This window comes from Nycticebus coucang, chromosome 17 (genome assembly GCF_027406575.1).
Source record: "Nycticebus coucang isolate mNycCou1 chromosome 17, mNycCou1.pri, whole genome shotgun sequence".
Classification (NCBI taxonomy): domain Eukaryota; kingdom Metazoa; phylum Chordata; class Mammalia; order Primates; family Lorisidae; genus Nycticebus; species Nycticebus coucang.
In genome coordinates this window covers 52,017,956-52,039,991 of record NC_069796.1, presented here as the reverse complement: position 1 = coordinate 52,039,991, position 22,036 = coordinate 52,017,956, and the positions used below count along the sequence as shown (strand labels likewise).

At 39.1% G+C, this 22,036-nt stretch overlaps 1 protein-coding gene and 1 non-coding gene across 2 annotated transcripts in view; one reads left to right on the top strand and one right to left on the bottom strand.

The window, feature by feature from the left end:
• Window positions 1-22,036, top strand: part of GLRA1 (glycine receptor alpha 1) — a 113,121-nt gene that overhangs the window by 84,030 nt on the left and 7,055 nt on the right. The window contains exon 10 of the mRNA XM_053566213.1: window positions 7,895-8,109. Coding sequence (XP_053422188.1) covers window positions 7,895-8,109 — 215 coding nt within the window. The remainder of the gene's footprint in view (window positions 1-7,894; window positions 8,110-22,036) is intronic.
• LOC128569348 (U6 spliceosomal RNA) lies at window positions 12,430-12,536 on the bottom strand. The gene has a single exon (XR_008375312.1). It is a non-coding gene; the product is annotated as a U6 spliceosomal RNA (small nuclear RNA).

The window sequence follows — 22,036 nt, the reverse complement described above, 5'->3', positions numbered from 1 at the left end:
GTTTTGTAGTAGAATCCCTGGTGTTTTCCAGATAAACAATCATATCATCTGTGAAGAGCGAAAGTTTGATCTCTTCTGACCCTATATGGATAATCTCGATTGCCTTTTCTTCCCTAATTGCAGTGGCTAAAACTTCCATTACAATGTTAAAGAGCAGTGGAGACAATGGACAGCCTTGTCTGGTTCCTGATCTGAGTGGAAATGATTTCAATTTAACTCCATTCAATATGATATTGGCTGTGGGTTTGCTGTAGATGGCCTCTATCAGTTTAAGAACTGTCCCTGCTATACCAATTTTCTTAAGTGTTCTGATCATGAAGGGATGCTGTATATTATCAAAAGCTTTTTCTGCATCAATTGAGAGAATCATATGGTCTTTGTTTTTTAATTTGTTTATGTGCTGAATTATACTTATAGATTTACGGATATTGAACCAGCCTTGAGACCCTGGGATAAAACTAACTTGGTCATGATGTATAATTTGTTTGATGTGTTGCTGGATTCTGTTTGTTAGGATCTTGTTGACTATTTTTGCATCTATATTCATTAGTGATATTGGTCTATAATTTTCTTTTCTTGTTGGGTCTTTTCCTGGTTTGGGGATCATGGTAATGTTTGCTTCATAGAACGTGTTGGGTAGTCTTCCTTCTTTTTCTAAATTTTGGAACAGATTGAGTAATATAGGTACTAATTCCTCTCTAAAGGTTTGGTAGAATTCTGACATGAAGCCATCTAGTCCCGGGCTTTTCTTTTTAGGGAGGTTTTGTATGGTTGATGCTATTTCAGAACTTGATATGGGACTGTTCAACATTTCCACTTGATTCTAGCTGTCCTGGAAGGTGATATGATTCCAAGTATTGGTCAATTTCCTTCAGATTTTCATATTTCTGCAAATAAATTTTCTTGTAATATTTATTAAGGATTTTTTTAATTTCTGAGGAGTCTGTTGTTATTTCATCTTTGTTGTTTCTGATTGATGAGATTAGAGATTTTACTCTTTTTTTTTCTGATTAGGTTGGCCAGAGGTTTATCTATTTTATTGACCTTTTCAAAAAAACAGCTTTTTGATTTATTGATCTGTTGTATTATTCTTTTGTTTTCAATTTCATTTAATTCTGCTCTAATTTTGGTTATTTCTTTTCTTCTACTGGGTTTGGGGTTGGAATGTTCTTCATTTTCCAGTTGCTTGAGATGTCCCATTAAGTTGTTAACTTCCTCTCTTTCTATTCCCTTGAGGAAGGCTGGCAGTGCTATAAATTTCCCTCTTAGGACTGCCTTTGCAGTATCCCAGTGGTTCTCATAATTCGTGTCTTCATTATTGTTTTGTTCCAGAAATTTGGCAATTTCCTTCTTAATCTCATCTCTGACCCAGCTATCATTCAGCATAAGGTTATTTAACTTCCATGTTTTTGTATGAGTATGCAGATTCCTGCTGTTACTGAGCTCAACTTTTATTCCATGGTGGTCGAGAAGATTCAAGAAATAATTTCTATTCCTTTAAATTTACTGAGGTTAGACATGTGACCTAAGATGTGATCGATTTTGGAGTATGTTCCATGGGCTTATGAGAAGTATGTGTATTCAGTTTTGTTGGGATGAAATGTTCTCTAGATGTCTGCTAAATCCAAATGTTGGATGGTTAGGTTTAAATCTAAAATTTCTTTTTTTCTTTTTTTTTTATTGTTGGGGATTCATTGAGGGTACAATAAGCCAGGTTACACTGATTGCAATTGTTAGGTAAAGTCCCTCTTGCAATCATGTCTTGCCCCCATAAAGTGTGACACACACCAAGGCCCCACCCCCTCCCTCTGTCCCTCTTTCTGCTTCCCCCCATAACCTTAATTGTCATTAATTGTCCTCATATCAAAATTGAGTACATAGGATTCATCCTTCTCCATTCTTGTGATGTTTTACTAAGAATAATGTCTTCCACTTCCATCCAAAATTTCTTTACTCAGCTTCTTATTGGAGGATCCATCCAACACTGCCAAAGGAGTGTTGAAATCTCCAACTATTATGGAGCTGGAGGAAATCCAGTTGCTCATGTCTGTTAGAGTTTCTCTTATAAATTGAGGTGCATTCTTGTTGGGTCCATAGATATTAATAATTGAGATCTCATCATATTGAGTATTACCCTTAACAAATATGAAGTGACCATTCTTATCCTTCCTTACTTTTGTTGGTTTAAAGCCTATTGTATCTGCAAATAAAATTGCAACACCTGCTTTTTTCTGATTACCATTTGCCTGAATTATGGATGACTATCCTTTCACCCCGAGTCTATATTTGTCTTTTAAGGTAAGATGTGACTCTTGTATGCAGCAAATATCTGGCCTGAGTTTTGTATCCAGGCAACTAACCTGTACCTCTTTAGAGGACAGTTTAAGCCATTCACATTAATTGAGAATATTGATAAGTCTGGTAAAATTTTGGGTATCGAGTTTTTCGAAAGTCCAGTGGACATTTTTAATCCTTTCGCCACAGTGGAAGTTGGATTTTGATCAAAAGTTTCTGAGTAAGTTTACTTTTGTGGTAGAGGATTGGGCTGGCCATTATGGAGGACAGGTCTGAGAATATCCTCAAGAACTGGTTTGGTTACGGCAAATTTCTTCAACATATGAATGTCATTAAAGTATTTAATTTCTCCATCATAAATGAAACTCAGTTTAGCTGGATACAGGATCCGGGGTTGAAAGTTATTTTGCTTTAGGAGATTAAAAGTCGATGACCACCCTCTTCTGGCTTGAAAAGTTTCAGCAGAGAGATCTACAGTCATTCTAATATTCTTCCCCTTGTAGCTATTGGATTTCTTACATCTGGCTGCTTTCAGAATTTTCTCCTTCATATTAACTTTAGTGAAGTTAATTATGATATGCCTGGGGGATGTCTTTATCTGATTGAGTCGTGCTGGGGTTCTGAAACTGTCTGCTATCTGAATTTCAGAATCTCTTGGCATGTCTGGAAAATTCTCTTTCATAATTTCATGGAGAAGTTCCTCTGTGCCCAGCGAAACCACTTCATCACTTTCAGGGATTCCAATGAGGTGGATATTAGCCTTCTTCGAATTATCCCAGAGCTCTCTGAGAGAATGATCTGTTTTTGCTCTCCATTTCTCTTCCTCTTTGAGAGTTTGGGAGCATTCAAAGGCTTTGTCTTCAATGTCAGAAATCCTTTCTTCTGCTTGCTCCACTCTGTAACTGAGGGATTCTACTGTATTTTTCAGATGTCTGAGGGCTGCAAATTCTAGCTTCAGTGTGTCAAAATCTTTGGTGCTTTTGTCTTTAAATTTGTTCAATTCTTGAGACAACTTTTGAATTTCTCCTCGAATTTCTAATTCTGACTTTTGAATTGCTGCTCAAATTTCTAATTCCAAATTTTCCTCCATTTTATTAATCTTGTTTGCAATCCAAATTCTGAATTCGATTTCTGACATCTCGGCCAGCTGTTTATGAATGGGATCTTCAGTTACATCTGCCATATCATTCCTTGGGGGGGTTGATCTATTCTGGTTATTCATGTTACCAGAGTTTTTCCGCTGATTCTGCCCCATGATTGTTTTACACCGTTTGATTTTTCCCCTGGAGCTTTATCGAGGATCCGTACAGTGCTATGACCTGAGAAACTAGGGCCCTGTTTGGTGTGGTGGGGCTAAGGGGTTCTGTCTTGTTTTCAGCTGGTTTCCGTTCGACCCTAGTGAAACAGTTACTCTGGGTTGAAGTCTCAGCTGTGGAGAAATACCAGCAATTAAGTTACCCCACTCCCCACAGTCAACAATTGCAAAAGGAAAATCAAACCTTCCTACAACCACACACCCAGGGCACCACCTGAATAGTCCTCAGCGATTGGCTCAGTTCAAAAGGTCCAAATCGACTGTCTCAGTCAGCACCTGTCTCAGGTGGGAGAGTTTAAAAGGTCTCTGGCAACTGGATCACAGGGGTCTGGTGACTACTCTGATATGGCTTGCTCCAGTGCTGCGTGGGGTCAGGTGGAGCCACCAGCAAATAGATCAGTCTGGGAAGGTTGATGCCTCCTTCCCCACCTTGCACCTCTGTCACACCCAGTCACTGATAGTCCCACAGGGCTTTGACCCAGGGCCTGCAGTGAATAGATACTCCAGGGGTTTGCATCTTCCTGAACCACAAGGAAATCTATTTCTGCTCAGCCAGGCCACTGCACTCTGCCTCTATTTAGCAGGGGGAGGTGAGGCCTGACAACCTCGGGCACTTGATGGAGGCTGGGGGGTGTTCACTCAGTTCCAGCCCCACCCCTGATTGATGTTACTGACAGAACAGAACAACTTTGCAGGAATTTGTTTCTGTCCCTGCTAAATTCCCCTGCAGAATAGAAGCTGTTTTGAATTCCCAGAGCCTGCACATGAGGCCCTGTCTTTGCCCCTGCAGGTTTGTATTTGGTTACCTGTCAGTTCTAGCCTCCTGTCTTCCTTTGTCTATAGGCTGATGATCCCCTAAGGGCCAGGTGCCTCTTAGGCTCAGTAAAGCGGTCCTCTGGGTCAGCCCCACCCTGGGAACTTCCCAGGTCTGCAAGTACGTTTCTAGTCCCTGCACTCCACCCAGGCCAGAACTGCCTCAGGCAAACCCTTTACTCACGGGGCCTGCATTTCCGTCCCAGATCTGTTCCATGGTGGTTGCCACCTGAGTATATGCCCGGCCTCCTCTGGTTTCCCAGAGAGACAGGGGCTGTGGCTTCAGAATATCTGGGAGTGAGCCCTATTGTTGCTAAAAAACGTCTGCTGTTCTGTGCCTTGGGGCACTGCCGCTCCGGTGTAGTTCCTCTCAGTCGACCGTCCTCTCCTCACTCCCGTGCCCCCAGAATCAGCGCTGATCAGCTGCAGTTTAGACACTGTTCACACCCCTTGAGAAATCACCCAAAAATCTGGACTCCTGGGCGACAGGCCTCCAGAGTGAGAGTGGAGGGGAGTGCTGGGAACTTGGAGTTGCAGGTAGAGAATATATACAGTTTTATACAGTTTTATGCCTGGCAGAGAACACCGGGGCACCCTAGTAGGGGAGGTAGGTCCAGTTTTTTGTTTTTTTTTTTTTTGGTAGGTCCAGTTTTTAGAGGGTCTCTCCCGTGGAGTGTAGTGGGAGAACCTTTGAACTCTGATCGTTTGTTTGTGGGGCACTCCGAGGCATTCTCATGGGGGAGGGGACTCCCATCCACTTGGTGATGGATTTTGTACCTTTTGTTTGTATCTTTGGGGTCGCAGCTCGCCTCAGTGTGGTTGATGTGCGTTCTTCAACCTTCTCCCTTGGTGCAGCTCAAATCCACCCGGTTACTTGCTAAATTTCTGTCCTTTAACTCTCCTTCTGGACGGGAGCCTCTGTGGAAAGCTGGCTTCAGTCAGCCGTCTTGTCTCCGCCCCCAAAAGAAAAGGTTTTGAAACCAAAAACCAACTCTGACATTTTCTTCTTATGAATCCTGGAATGAGTAACTTAACCTTAGGTCATACATAATCACAAGGGAAGCTGGTAAACAGTCTTCGTTCCAGGTAGCAGAAGGGAAGAACTGACTTTGGGAAGACACCTAGCAATCTCCGTAACAGAAGAGCTGGCATTTCTGATGGGCCAAAAGTATAGAGACTACTTACCTTGGAGCTCAACAAGGGGGAGGGGAGAGGTGCCACTTAAAGTTAGTAAATAGTTGGGGAAAGTCTACTAGCCTGTGAGCTACAAGAGGGCAGAGAAACCACAACTGTTTAGCTCACCCCTAGGCATAGCATGGCCTTTTTTGGAAAACTGTATGTAAGAATACACTGGGTTGGATCGAAACTGGCTTTGCATGCCCATGCAGGCACTGTGGAAAGAAGTCAGTCAGTTGGTTTGCCAGCTGGAAGGTGTGCAGTGGGCTGGTAACAGGCCAAGGAGAGGAAGAAAGAAAGGATGGGGATTGAGAGAAACGATCGGGCTCTGGTCCCCAGGGATAGGGCCAGCGGGCTGGGATCTGGTCTGGGACAGTTGTCACCTCAGAGATGTCTCAGAGCCTTAAACATACTCTCTTCATCCCTGGGCAAGCTGAGACTCACAGTGGTAGTGGTATTCCCATTAACAGTTATGAGAACAATGATTCCCCAGGAATCAAATCATCACAACTGGCCCTCACATGCCATAGCCCGTTACTATTTATGCAGCATTTTTTCAGCTTTCTTGAGATATAATTGACAAAAATGAGTACACTGAAGGTATACAACTTGATTTTTTGCATACATATAGCATATGTGAAATGATTACCACAATCAAGCTAATTAACATATCATCACCTCACATATACATTTACCATCGTATGCATTTACCAATGTATACATTACCATTGTATGTATATATGTCTGATGATAACATTAAAGATCTATCTACTTAGCAAATTTCAAGTATACAGTATAGTACTGTTGACTCTAGTCACACTTCTGTACAAACATCTCCAGAACTTATTCATCTTGTGTGACAGAAACTTTGTACCCTTTGATCAACATCTCCCCATTTCTCCACCACCACCACCACCCCATCCCCTGGCAACCACCATTCTATTTTTTGCTTCTCTGAGTTTGATAATTCTGGATTTCACTTGTAAATGAAATAATGCAGTGTTTTTATTTTTCTGGCTTGTTTCTCTCCTGCAGGAGTAAAATTGTCTTCCAGGTTCATCCGTTTTGTCACAAATGGCAGGATTTCCTTTTTTTTTTTTTTTTTTAAGGCTGAGGTATATTCCATTTTCTTCATTTATATATCCACTGAGAACTACATTATGATCAGCAATCCCACGTCTGGACATATATCCAAAAAAAATGAAATTGGAACTTCAAAGATATATCTGCACTCCCACATCCATTGCAGTATTATTCATAATAGCCACGATACAGAAACAATGTAAACGTATACAGCATTTTCTCTTCATTATCCCATTTGCTCTTCAGCGTCTTCATTTAGATGAGATATGAGCTCTGTGCTGGCTCCTGTGGATACAAGGAGAAAAGACTAACAAGGCCCCGGCTACATGGAGCTTATAATTCAGAGAGCTCTACGAAATACCCCAGTTACTCTGCTTCAGTGGACAGGAACTGAGACCCACACTGTGGGACTGGTCCTATCCCAGTTCCAGGGATACACAGATGGGGAGAAGACAAACTGCCCATTGAGAGTGGAAGAGCAGAGAGCACAATGTGCCCACTCTGATGATGGTGTGGACAGGGCTAAGGGAACACAGGAAAAAGAAAGAAGCACCTGCCTAGGGCGGACTTCACATTTACACTGCTATGGAGGAGAAAGAGTGTTTCCTAGGCTGCTTGTGAAAAAGAGCAAGGGCATTCCAGGGAAAGGAAAGAGCAAAGTTCAAAGCTCAGAAGGGTAAAAATGTGGGGAATGCTCAAAGCAAGGTATAGAATATAGGGAACCATAATGAGGGTGGAGAAAGAAGGGAAAGGGCATGGAGAGATGGGTTAGAGCTTTACAGCCAAGGGCAGACTGAAGAGTGGGAACTACCTTATACGAAGAGGGAAGGAAGAATGAAAGGTCTTGTAAGAGGAAGGTCTTGTATAGGACCAAGTCATGTTTGGGGCTCCAGGCCCATTTTTAGCAGCAAAAGTGATGATGATAATGATGGCATCTGGGAATGTATGATGTGTGAGGACTGTGCTAAGTTCTTCATAAACATCATCTAATTTTATCCTCACAGTATCCATAGAGGTAACCATGAGAGGTAGATATTATTGTTATTATATCCCAGTTTACATGAGGAACCTGAGACACAGAACGATTCACAGGCTTGCCTAAACACAGCTAGTATGAGGTCGAACCAGGACTCCAGCTGAGATTGTCCTGACCCAAAAGCCCTTGCTCCTACCCACCGGGCAACATTGGCCTCTCACTATAATTTCTTGCAGGTAAATTCACCTGCATTGAGGCCCGGTTCCACCTGGAGCGGCAGATGGGCTACTACCTGATCCAGATGTATATTCCCAGCCTGCTCATCGTCATCCTCTCATGGATCTCCTTCTGGATCAACATGGATGCTGCACCAGCCCGTGTGGGCCTGGGCATCACCACTGTGCTCACCATGACAACCCAGAGCTCTGGCTCCCGAGCATCTCTGCCCAAGGTAAGTCTCCACTGTCCAAGAGCAAAGAACAGTGGGAAGATAAGGTGAGAGCTTACTTCTTTACCCTTCCTGAGACATGAGGAACATCAGGAACTATTTATTTATCTGCTATACCAGTGATTTTCAACCCGTGTGCCATGACACACTGGTGTGCTGTGAGAGGATCTTAGGGAGGCCACAAAAATTTTTAAAGACCATTCATTAAATTATTTTCAAAAGAAGTTTAAAGCACAGTAAATATATTCTTTTTTCTTTTTTTACTCTTTTTTTGATCAACATAATTTAAGTGTACCATGGAAGTTTAACAATAGTTTTAAGTGTGCCATGAGATAAAAAAGGTTGAAAAACACTGTACTATACTTTGTATGCATTCTGATCCATCAAACCTTCTGCTAGAATGTTGGCCATTGGTCCTTTCTCTACCAACATTAGACAAACATTCTGCTCCATTTACCGTCAACACTTAACTTTGCATTCTCCATTTGCTTTTTCAGCAAAGTACAACATTCTTCTCCTTTCACTATCAGTGGTAAACACTTGGTCAGGGATCTCCAAGACTGCCGCCACATTCAGAGGTTGGACAAGACTCATAGGATTCAGCATACACAGGGTATCCCAAAAGTCCTCCCTAAAGTCTCCATACATATGGAAAATGGGCCAGGTGCAATGGCTCACACCTGTAATCCTAGCACTCTGGGAGGCCGAGGAAGTTGGATTGCTTGAGTTTGGGAGTTTGCGACCAGCCTGAGCAAGAGTGAGACTCAGTCTCTATTAAATATAAAAAAATTAGCCAGGTATTATGGCAGATACCTATAGTCTCAGCTACTAGGGAGGCTGAGGCATGATGGTCACTTGAGCCTAAGTATGAGGTTGCCGTGAGCTATAACAATGTCACAGCACTCAACCCCAGGGTGACATAGTAAGACTCTACCTTAAAAAAAAAAAAAAGAAAGAAAGAAAGGCTCAGCACCCGTAGCTCAGTGAGGAGGGTCCCAGCCACATACACTGAGACTGGTGGGTTCAAGCCCGGCCTGATAAACAACAATGACAACTGCAACCAAAAAATAGCCAGGGGTTGGGGCAGGCACCTGTAGTCTCAGCTACTTGGGAGAATCACTTAAGCCCAAGAGTTTGAGGTTGCTGTAAGCTGTGACATCATGGCACTCTACCGAGGGCAACATGGCGAGACTCTATCTTAAAAAAATTAATTAAATCGGGCGGCACCTGTGGCTCAAGGAGTAGGGCGCCGGTCCCATATGCCAGAGGTGGCAGGTTCAGACCCAGCCCCGGCCAAAAAAAAAAAATAATAATAATAATTAAATAAATAAATAAATAGGAAAGAAAAAGAAAGATAAGAAAATGGGAAATTGTAGCCAAATGTACCTTTATTCATAAAACGTTCATTACAAAATTTTATGAAGAGATGGTCAACATGTAGAGAAAATTTTGATAATATTTTGCAAATAAGAATATTTTATAAAGAGAAGTACATTTAGGTACCATTTCCCATTTTCCATATGTTTAGTGACTATAGGAGTAACTTTTGGGACACACTGTAGTTGCACAACTAAGATTTATTACAGCAACATATTGAAAATATATAGCTAGATCATAAGGGGAAAATAACATAGGCTGGACCTAGTGGCTCACATCTATAATCCTAGCACTTTGGGAAATGAAGGTAGAAGGACCCTGTCCCTGCAAATCACAGAAAAATTATCCAGGTACCTGTAGTCCCTGCTGCTTGGGAGGCTGAGGCAGGAGATTTGCTTGAGCCCAGAAGTTTGAGGTTGCTGTGAGCTAGGCTAGGCTGACACCATGATACTCTAGCCTAGGCAATAGAGTAAGACCCTGTCCAAAAGAAAAAAAAAGAAAATTAAAGAAGAGAGGGAGAAGGAGGGGGAGGAGAAGGAGGAAGAGAAGAAAAAGAACATAGGCAGAGACTGAAGGGTTCCATGCACAGGCTTCCTTATCCTCCCTTTCCCATGAGTGCTCACACAGACCACATTCTTACTCAAGCAACAAAAATGCAGACACACTTGTGTGTGTGTCTCTGATGCCCAGACAGGCAGAAAGAGAGAGGCTGTTTAGAGACTCACTGGGGACGCAGCACCCAAAATTCTAACAGGAAGATGATCACATAGGCACTCTCTGCCTAGCATGTGTCAAAATTCCAAATTCCCAGACAGAAAGCACATGTTCAGAAGATTGTACATACAAGCAGCCTAGGCACAGTGAGCCTTCCTTACTAGTTAGCACAAGTAGGAACACTCAAAATCCAGGTTCCCAGAGGCCAAGGGCTAACCTTGTAAGCAAGCCTTTCTTAAAATAGCAGCCTCAGGCCTGCGATGTTGACCCTTTGGATGGACCTTGATCTTGACTCTTACATTTCTAATGTTAAAAACACCACATTTACTATTAACTAAATAACATATTTTGTTTCCTTCCCTATTAACACTAGACACAGCGTTTTGTTCTACTAACTACTGATGTCAGAAACACATTCTGTTCTATCCACCTTTATGCTGGACACAACATAATGTTCCATTCATCTCTGACAACCAGACACAACATTCCACTTCATTCACTACTAACACCAGCCCTATTTCTCCTCTAGTTATTGTTACAATCAAAGTAACATTCTGTCCTTTCACTGTTAACCCGAGACCCTATGTTGTGCTTAATTCACTTGTAACACCAGATATAATGTTCCGTTTTATTTACTACTAATGCCAGACATCACATACTCTCTCACTCACCCCTAGCTGAGGTGTGACATTCTGTTCCCACTGCTGTTAATGTTTGATGCTTCATTCTACTTTCTTTTAATGCTAAACACTGCTTCCTATTACATTCACGATTATCGTCTGAATCACATTCTGTCTTATTCCCTCAACAGTAAACACAACATTCTGCTTTACTATTAATGCCAGACACCATACGCTGCTTCCTTCAGCTGTATGCCAAACACAACATTCTGCACCATTTCCAATTAATGAAATACTTAACGTTGTGTTGAAAGATATACAATCAACACCCTACTATCATTCATCTAGATTCACCAACTACCATTTTACCACATTTACATTCTCTTATTAGATAGATAGATAGACAAATAGGCAGGTATTTTTGGTGAATCGTTTGAAGGCTAAACAGACAGGACAAATCACCTCAAAATAAGGAAGAAAGATCACAATTACGTGATTACATCTTTGAAAATAAACATTAATTCAATAATTACTACCATGTATTGAATGAATTCAATATCACCTAATATAGAACCTTTGCTGAAATTTTCCCAGTGGTCAGAGTAGATATGATGAGAGACCCAATCAAGGGTCATATTGCAAATGGTTGCTCTACTTTGTCTCTTTTACTCTAGAACAGTCTCCCCACTGTTTTTTGTTTTCATAATATTATTTCATTAACTTTTAATGGGAGGCAGAACATTGTTTCATTTGCCATCAGCAGTAGACACCACACTCTCTATTCACCCTTGCAACAAAATCCAACAATGTGTGGTTTGCACCATTAACACTAGACCCTGAGTCCTGCTACATTCACTATAAATGCTTGAATCCAAATTCTCTGATGGCTATTATACCTGACAACACATTCTGCTGTGTTCAGTTGTTATAGCAGACATTAGATTCTGCTTTCTTCTTTTCATGTTAAACTCAATATTCTGCTCCACTCCTGGTTAACACTAGACTCAATATTTGCCTCCATTTGTTATGAACATTCAACTTTACATTTTTCTCCAATCACATTTTTATTCATTCATTTTTTAAAGCATAAAATTCACTGGTTTTAGTTTATTCCCAAAGTAGTGCAACCCTATCTGTACAACTATCTACAGATAGTATCTAATTCCAGAACATATTCACCACCCCCAAAAGAAACCCCATACTCGTCAATAGTCATGTCTTATTCCCTGCTCCCACCAGCCTCTAGCAACCATAAATTGACACTTTATATCTCTGTCTCATATAAGCAGAGTAATAAAATGTGGCCATATGTGACTGGCCTCTTTCACTTAGCATGTTTTCAGGGTTCATCGACATTGTAGAATGCATCGGTATTAAATTCCTTTTTATGGATATTTCATTGTATAGCTATATCCTTTTAGCAGCTGGACATTTGCGCTATTTCCACTTCTGGCTATTATTAATAATGACTTTATGAATATCTGTGTACAAATTTTGGTGTGGACATATTAATATGCTTTCAGTTCTTTATGCCAGAAGTGAAATTGTTGTATCAGATGTTAAGTATTTGCTTAACTTTTTTTTTTTTTGGAAAGAGAATTTTATTAGCTTCGGAAATATGGAACGCTTCACAAATTTGTGTGTAATCCTTGCGCAGGGGCCATGCTAATCTTCTCTGTATCATTCCAATTTTAGTATACGTGCTGCCGAAGCAAGCACTACATGCTTAACTTTTTGAGGAAGTGCCAAACTATTTTCCTAGCTGGCTATATGATATTATAATCCCACTAATGTTCTGATGTCTCCACATCCTCACAAATACTATTACCTTGTTGGGTTTTTTTATTACAGGGTGTGAAGTGGTAGCTCATTGTTATTTTGATTTGCATTTTCCTAATGAATAATAATGTGGAGCATCTTTTCATGTGTTTATTGGCCATTTCTATATCTTTTGTTAAATTTCTATTCAAATCTTTTGCCATTTATTATTTCTTTCGCTGTCATCATTTTGTATGTATTCTGAATTTGTAGTATAGCTTGAAGTCTGATAAATTTGACGCCTCCTGATTTATTCTTTTACTTAATGTTGTTTTGGCTATATGAGGTCTCTTCTGGTTCCATACAAAGCAGAAAATTATTTTTTCTAGATCTGCAAAAAATGATGTTGGTATTTTAATGGGGATTGCATTGAATCTGTAAATAACTTGGGGTAGTATAGACATTTTAACAAAGTTGATTCTGCAGATCCATGAGCATGATATATTTTTCCATTCCTTTACACCCACTGGATCCTCTGCAATTTCCTTCCTCAGTGTTTTGTAGTTGTCTCTCTAGAGGTCTTTCACCTCCTTGGTTAAATATATTCCTAGGTATTTTATTTTCTTTGCTACTATTGTGAAAAGTATTTAGTCTCTGATTTGATTGTCAGTGTGAGAATACTACTGATTTGTGTACGTTGATTTTTTTTTTTTTTTTTTGTAGTTTTTGGCCAGGGCCAGGTTTGAACCTCTCACCTCCAGTATATGGGGCCAGCGCCCTACTCCTCTGTACCACCTATGAACGTTGATTTTGTAACCTAAGATTTTACTAAATTGGCACATACACCTGAGCTGGCAGGTTTGAATCCAGCCCAGGCCCTACAAACAACAATGACAGCTGCAACCAAAAAATAGCCAGGCGTCGTGGCAGGCACCTGTAGTCCCAGCTACTTGGGAGGCAGAGGCAGAAGAATCGCTTGAGCCCAGGAGTTGGAGGTTGCTGTGAGCTGTGATGTCACGGTACTCTACCCAGAGGGACAGCTTGAGGCTCTGTCTCAAAAAAAAAAAAAAAAAAGAGAGAGAGAGAGAGAGAGATTTGCTGAATTTATTTATCAGTTTCTGGAGTCTCCTGGCAGAATCTTTGGGAGTTTCTAAATATAATCATATCATCAGAAAAGAAGTATAGGTATACCCCTCTTGCCCCATTTGAATCCCCTTGATTTCCTTCTCTTCCCTCTTCTGACCGGGACTTCAGGACTATGTTGAACAGAAGTAGTAACAGTGGGCAACCATGTCTGGTTCCAGTTCTAAGTAGGAATGCTTTCAATTTTTCCCCATTCAGTATGATGTTGGTAGTGGGTTTGTCTTATACGGCTTCTATAATTTTGAGATAAGTTTCATCTATTTTTACTGTGTTAAGGTTCTTATCATGAAAGGATCTGAATTTTATCAAATCCTTTTCCTGCATCAAATGGGAGGATCATATGGTCATTGTTTTTGCTCTATTTAGATGGTGAGTCACATTTATAGATTTGCATATGTTGGCTGGGCATGGTGGTTCATGCCTGTAATCCTAGCACTCTGGAAGGCTGAAGTGGGTGGATCGCTTGAGCTCAGGAGTTCAAGACAAGCCTGAGCAAGAGCAAAACCCTATCTCTACTAAAACTGGAAAAACTAGCCAGCTGATGTAGCAGGTGCCTGTAGTCCCAGCTACTCAGGAGCCTGAGGTAAAAGGATTGCGCAAGCCCACAAGTTTCAGGTTGCTGTGAGCTATGATGCCACAGCACTCTACCCAGGATGACAAGAGTGAAATTTTGTCTCAAAAATAAGAAAAAAAAAATGTGCATATGTTGAACCATCCTTGCCATCTTTGGAAAGAAGCCAGCTGGTCATGGTGGATTATTTATTTGTGCATGGAATATGGTTTGCTAGGATTTTATTGAGAATTCTTGCATCTATATTCATAAGGGATGTTGGTCTGTCGTTTTCTTTATTGTTGTGTCCTTTCCTAGCTTTGATATCGGCTTCATAAAGTAAATTAAGTTAAGGAGGATTCCTTCCTTCTTGATGTTATGAAATAATTTCTGCAGAGTACATACCAGTTCTCCTTTGAAGGTCTGGTAAAATTCAGCCATGAAACCATCTGGTCGGAGACTTTTTTATTAAAAGATTTTTATTGCTGCTTCCATTTCATTGCTTGATACTGGTCTGTTCAGGCATCCTATTTCTTCCTAATTGGGCCTATGGAAGTGGTATATTTCCAAGAATGTGTCTATTTCTTCAATGTCATCAAATTTATGTGCAGAGAGATTTTATAGTATTCAGAAATGATGTTCTGTATTTCCATGGTATAAGTTTTAATATCTCCCTTTTATTTCTGATTGAGCTTATTAGAAGCTCAATTTCTTTTCTAGTTAATCTAGCAATAAGATTGTCAATTTTGCTTATCTTTATAAAGAACCAACTTTTATTAATCTTCTGTATAGTTCTTTTGGAATTGATTTCATTAAGTTATGCTCTGACATTAATTATTTCTTTTCTCCTGCTGGTTTGGGGATTGGCTTCCTCTTCCTACACCAATTCCTTGAGATGATTCCTTAGATGGTTGATTTGTGCTTTCTTTCTTGTGGACATAGGCATTTAAGCCTATAAATTTTCCTCTAGGACTGCTTTTGCAATACCCCAAAGATGTTGGTAACTTGTTTCCCCTTTGTCATTTAGTTCCAAGAATCTTTTGCTTTCCAACTTAATTTCCTCCTTGACCCAAAAATCATATTACTAAAGCAGTAGATTAATTTCCATGACTTTGTGTAGAGTCAAGTGTTTCTGTTTGAATTGATTTCTAATTTTATTCCACTGTGGTCTGGGTGGATATACGGTATGATTTCTATTTTTTTCAATTTGTTGAGACATGTTTTGTGGCCTAGGATGTGATCAATCTTAGAGAATACTTCCATGAGTTGATAAGAAGAACATACATTCAGTAGTTTGGGGGTACAATGTTCTATAAATGTCTGTTAGGCCTATTTGTTCTAGAGTCCTGTTTAAGTCCATTGTTGATTTTCTGAGTGGAGAATCTGTCCCTTTCTATCAGTTGTGTACTGAAGTCCCTGGCTGTAACAATGATGCTGTTTATCAATTTGTTTAGATCAAACAGAATTTGCTTTATGAATCTGGGCACACCTGTGTTAGGTGCACGGGTTTTTTTGGGGGGTGGGGTGGGGAAGAGGGGTGAATCAGGTTGGTTTGTTTGTTTTTGAGACAGAGACTCACTCTGTTACCCAAGCTAGAGCAAGTCTTATTCTTGCTCACAGCAACTCCTGGGCTCAAGCAATCCTCCTGCCTCAGCGTCCCAAGTAGTTGGGACTACAGGTGCACATCATAACTCAACTAATTTTTCCATTTTTCAGTAGAGATAAGGTTTCATTGTTGCTTGTCTCAAACTTCTGAACTCAAGGGATCCTCCTGCCTTGGCCTCCCAGAGTGCTAAGATAACAGGCGTGAGCCATCCCACTTGGCCTAAGGTGCATAAATATTTATGATTGTTGCATCTTCTGGTTGAACTGTTCCCTTCACCATTACATAATGACCATTTTTATCTTTCTTTACTTATGTTGAAGTCTATATTATCTGATACATGTCTACACTACTATTTTTGGTTCCCATTTACATGAAATATTATTTTCCATCCCTTAACCTTGAGTCTGAATGAGTCATTATGGGTTACACATGTTTCCTGGAGACAGCAGATCTTAGCTTGAGCAGATCTTGGCTTGTACTTTTTTAATCCATTCAGCCAGCCTATGTCTATTCAGTGAGGATCAAGCCATTTACACTTATTAAAAGAATTGATAAGTGGGGTAGATTTCTATTCATCCTGTTGCATAGAACTTTATTTTTTGTTTTAACCTCTTGAGCCATTATGGCATGTGCTCCCTGAACTTTAGCAATCTGGATGTTTTACACCAGTAGATGTCTTCTGTGCTCATCTGTGTACAATGAAGATCTGAGTACTTCCTGCAGTGCAAGTCTGGTCTTAATAAATTCCTTCAGTGTTTGCTTGCCTGCTTGCCTGAGAAAGTTTTTATTTCTCTCTCATATAAGAAATTTAGTTTTGCAAGATTTCCAAGTGTCTATTTCCTCTTGAGTCAGTGCCAGTCTAGAAACATATCTAATTTGTTGCATACAGTTGTTCATAGTATTCCCTTATAATCCATTTTATTTATTTCAATGGATTTCTATAATCCATTTTATTTTTATAATCCATTTTATTTCTATCCATCAATAGTAAACCACCTTATTTCATTCCTTAAAAATTTCCTCATTTTTTCTTGGTCAGTTTAACTAAAAGTTTTTCAATTTGGCTCATATTTTCAAAGAATTGACTTTTGTTTTTTCTACTCTCTATTTCCTATATTTCCATTCTAATCTTTATTATTTTCTTTCTTCTGCTTGCTTTGGGTTTAGTTTGCTCTTCTTTCAGTTTCTTAAAAAAGAAAGTAAGGTTACTGATTTGGGATCTTTCATTATTTTTATTAAATATAGGCATTTATGACTATACATCCCCCTCTAAGACTTTTTTTTAGCTGTTTCTCTTAAGTTTTGATACATTGTCTTTTTGTTTTTATTCATCTTACAGTATTTTCTGACCTTTTATTTCTTCTTTGATCCATTGGTTATTTAGGAATTGGGTTTTTTCGGGGAGACAGTCTCACTCTGTTGTCCAAGGTAGAATGCTATGGCATTCAGCCTAGCACTGCAACCTCAAACTCCTGGGTTCAAGCAATTCTCCTACCTTAGCCTCCCATGTAACTGGTACTACAGTCACCCACAACAACACCTGACTAATTATTCTATTTTTTAGTAAACATGGGGTCTCGCTCTTGCTCAGGCTGTTCTCAAAATCCTGAGCTCAAGCAATCCTCCAGCCTTACCTTCCTAGAGTGCTCAGATTACAGGTGTGAGCCACCATACCATAACAAGAATATATTTTTAATTTCTTCATTTTTATGAGTTTTTCAAATTTCCTTATTGATTTTTAGTATTTTGCTGAGGTGAGAAAACAAACTTTATATGACTTCAATCATTTTAAGTTTATTGAGATTTGTTTTATTTATAGTATATTATAGTATATCCTGGAGAATACCCCATGTGCACTTGGAAAGAATATGTATTCTTTTGTTGGGTGGAGTATTCTATAGATGTTTTTAAGTCTAGTTGGTTGAGAGTGTTATTCATTTATTTATTTATTTGGTCATTTTTTTATGAGAAAATTATTGTATTTTTATGCAAATATTGGTTAATAAAATATTCTTGGAAGACATTGCAGAAGACTTTTTTTTCATGTATTCTATAATGCTTTTATGGGGTACAATGTGCTGATTTTATATATGATTTGTAATGCTTACATCAATATTGGTGATTTTCTAATTGTTCTGTTCATTATTGAAAGCAGGGTATTGACGTCCTCCATATTATTGTTGAATAGTCTGTTTCTTCCTTCAATCTGGACAGTTTTGCTTCATCTATTTTGAGGTTCCAGTGTGAGAACCATAGATATTTATAAGTGTCATTATTTCTTAATGGATTGATTCTTATTTTGATAAAATGCCTTTTTGTAGTAATAATTTTTTTTTCTTAAAGACTTTTTTTCCCCTGTCATTGGTATAACCACCTCTAAATCATTTTTGGTTACTATTTGCATGACATATATTTTTCCTTTCTTTTACTTTTGTCCTATTTATTTATTCAGAGTGTCTCTTGCAGACAGCATTAAGATTTTATTTTTTTACTCCAGTGTGACAGTCTTTAACTTCTGATTGGATTGTTTGGTCCATTTTTATTTAATTTAGTGAATGTGATAAAATGTGTGATTTGGTACAATTTCCATCTACCATTTGCTATTTGTCCTTTTTATGTTTCACTTCTTCCATTTTTCCTTCTTTTATGTTAAATATATATATTTTCTACTACCATCTTAATTCCCTTGTCATTCCTTTTACTGTTTTTTTTAGTTATTTGATTGTTCTGGGGATTACAATTAACGCCTTATTTTAAAATAATCTAATTCAGATTAATACCAATTTCATTACAATACTGTCTTAGTCTACTTGGGCTGCCTTAACAAAATACCACAGATTTGGTGACTTAAACAACAGAAATTTATTTCTCATAGTTCTGGAGGCTGGGAAGTCCACGATCAAGGTGGCAACTGGCTGGTGAGGACTCTCTATCCCTGTTACCCATGGCCACATCCTCGCTTTATCCTCACATGGTGGGGAGAGAGTTATAGTGAATCTTCCTAATGTCTTTGTGTACCAAATTAGGAACACCCCCCCCTCCCATGACTTCACTTAACTTTTATTACTTTTACATAGACTCTATCTCCAAATATAGTCACATTGAAGATTAAGGCTTCAACGTTTAAATCTGGGGATACACATTGATTCCATAACAAATAGAACACAAAAAACTTTGGGCTTGGCACTTGTAGCTCAACGGCTAGGGTGCCAGCCACATACACCAGAGCTGGTGAGTTCGAACCCAGCCTGGGCCTGCCAAACGACAATTACAAAAAAAAAAAAAAATAGCCAGGCGTTGTGGCCAGTGCCTGTAGTCCTAGCTACTTGGAAGGCTAAGGCAAGAGAAATGCTTAAGCCCAAGAATTTGAAGTTGCTGTGAGCTGTGATGCCACAGGACTCTACCGAGGGTGACAACAGTGAGACTCTGTCGCAAAAAAAAAAAAAAAAAGAACACAAAAAACTTTGATCCTATAGAGCTCTATTCCCTCCCTCTTTCTTTGCACTGTTATTGTCATATGAATTACATATTTATTCATGACATGGGCATCAATACAACTTTAAAATCATTGCTTTCTTCAGTTGTCTTCGAAATCAGGGATAAAATAGTCATAAACCAAAACAACACATTGGTATTGCATATTTACCTATGAGACCTTTACTGGTATCCTTTCATTTCAGCCTGAGGAACTCCTTTTGGTATTTCTTGTAAAGAAAGTCTGCTAGTGGAGAAGTCTCTCAGCTTTTATCTGCTTCGTTTTTGAAGGATTGTTCGGTTTTTTTAATAGAGAAAGGGTCTGCCTTTGTCACCCAGGCTCATTGCAGCCTCAAATTCTTGTAGCTGGGACTACAGATGTGTACCACCATGCCCGGCTAATAATTTTTAAAGGATAATTTTACTGGATATAGAACTCTTGATAAAAGTGACAATCTTTTCCCTTCAGCACTTCGCTGCCTTCTTCACCCCATGGTTTCTGAGAATACAGCTATTAATTTTAGCAAGAATCTTTGAATCTGCTTAATCACTTCTCTTTCGCTTTCAAGATTCTGCCTTCATCTTCTGATAGTTTGATTACGATGTTTCCAAGCAGGATTCATTAATCTTCTTAGATGTGTAGATTGGTAGAGTTTTTAAAATCAAATTTTGGATGTTTTCAGCCATTATTTCCTCAAATATTCCTTCTGCCTCTGTCTCCTTTGAAGACTCGTATTAAACATTATGCGGTGCATTTCATAGTTTCCCAAAGGGCTCTGAGGCTCTGATTCTTTTTCTTCATTATGTTCCTAAAGCAATATAATCTCAAATGTCCTGCTTTTTTCTTTGAGTTTTCTGCCTGCTCAAATCTGCTATTGGTCTCCTCTAGTGAAGTTTTCATTTCAATTATTTTACTTATCAAGTACGTATTTACAATTAGGTTCTATTTGGTTCATTTTCTATTTCTAGTTGGCTTTTTTCTTTTATAGTTTCCCTTTATTAATTGCTCTATTTAGGGAGACAATGTTCCCATATTTGCCTATAACTATTTAGACATCTTTTTTTAGTTCTTTCCACATATTTAAAATAAGGATCCCTTGAGGCTAGGAGTTCAAGACCTGCCCAAGCAATATATAAAGACCTCAACTCTACAAAAAACAATTTGAATTAGCAGGCCATGGTAGTACATGCCTGTAATCCCAAATACTCAGGGACTGAGGCAGGAGGCTGATTTAAGCTCAAGAATTTGAGGTTACAATGAGCTATGATGACACCACTGCACTCTAGCTGGGGCAAGACTGAGACCCCATCTCAAAAGAATAAAAAGTACTTCAAGTCCAACCTCAGGGTTTTCTCGAGGATGTCCTCAGATTCTTTTGACTGCTTTTTTCTGATGTATGGGCCATACTTTCCAATTTCTTTGAATGACTTATAATTTTTTTGCTGAAAATCAGATGTTATAATACAATGTGGCAAAAAAAAATGATTACTATAATACAATGTGGCAACTTGAGAAATCAGATTCTTCCTCTTCCTCAAGATTCGCTGTTATTGTTGCTTGGTTAACTTTTCTGAACTAATTATGTAAAGTGTATATTCCTTGTTATGTGTGAATACTGAAGTCTCTGTTCAGTATGCTTGATAGTTAGCTAAAAATTAGACAAAGATAAATCTCCCAGTCTTTGCCAAGAGGCTCCATGTATGTGTGTATGTACGAGAAAGAGAGAGAGCACAATTAGCCAGGTAATTTACAACTTTGCCTTCCTACCTGCTCAGAGCATCGGAAGTTAACCAAAGGTAAAAGTTTCGGGGCCTTCTCAGATCTTCCCTGAGTATGCACACAGCCCTAAACCTACACATTGATTCCCAAGGATATATCAAAGCTTTCCAAATCACGGACATCTCATTATCCAGTTTTTCCTTTCAAGCTCTTTGATTAATCTATTGTTTTGCCCCAACTGCCTCTGGCAGCAATTTCCATTGATTGTTTTCGACAAATGCCCCCAGAGGGAAAGGCTGTTCACACTGAGCCAGCTCCAAATCAAGGGGAATAAAGATAGCCTTGTGAGCAGGGGCCTTTGACCAAAATGTGAGATAGACCAAATGATAATTCTCTGGGAATGGAGCTCTGAAGAAACTCCAATTCCATCCTGCCCCTTTGAGTGGCTGCCAGACAGCTGGTTTTCACTGTGCTTGGAGGCCATCGGTTTTTAAGGCTACCACGGAGATGGGGAAGTTAGGATAGGAATATGGCAAGTTTAGGGGTGTGTGTGTGTGTGTGTGTGTGTGTGTGTGTGTGTGTGTATATTACATATAATGTTCACAGCAGCATTTTTAATGCCAAAAATAAAAAATTTAAATATTCATTAATTGATAAATGGATGAACAAAATGTTTTATACCCATAAATAGAATAGTATTCAGCCATAAAAAAGAATGAAATACTGATAGCACACTACAGTATGTATGAACCTGGAAAACGTTATGCTAAGTGAAAGAAGCCAATTATAAAAGGCCACGTATTGCATGATTCCATTCATGGGAAATGTAGATTAGTAGTAGCTTATGGTCGCAAGAATAAAGCAGCAATAGCTAAAAGGTACCAGATTTATTTTTGAAGAAAATGTTCTAAAATTACTAGTGATGATTTGCACATATCTGTAAATATGAACTAAACACTTTAAAATGT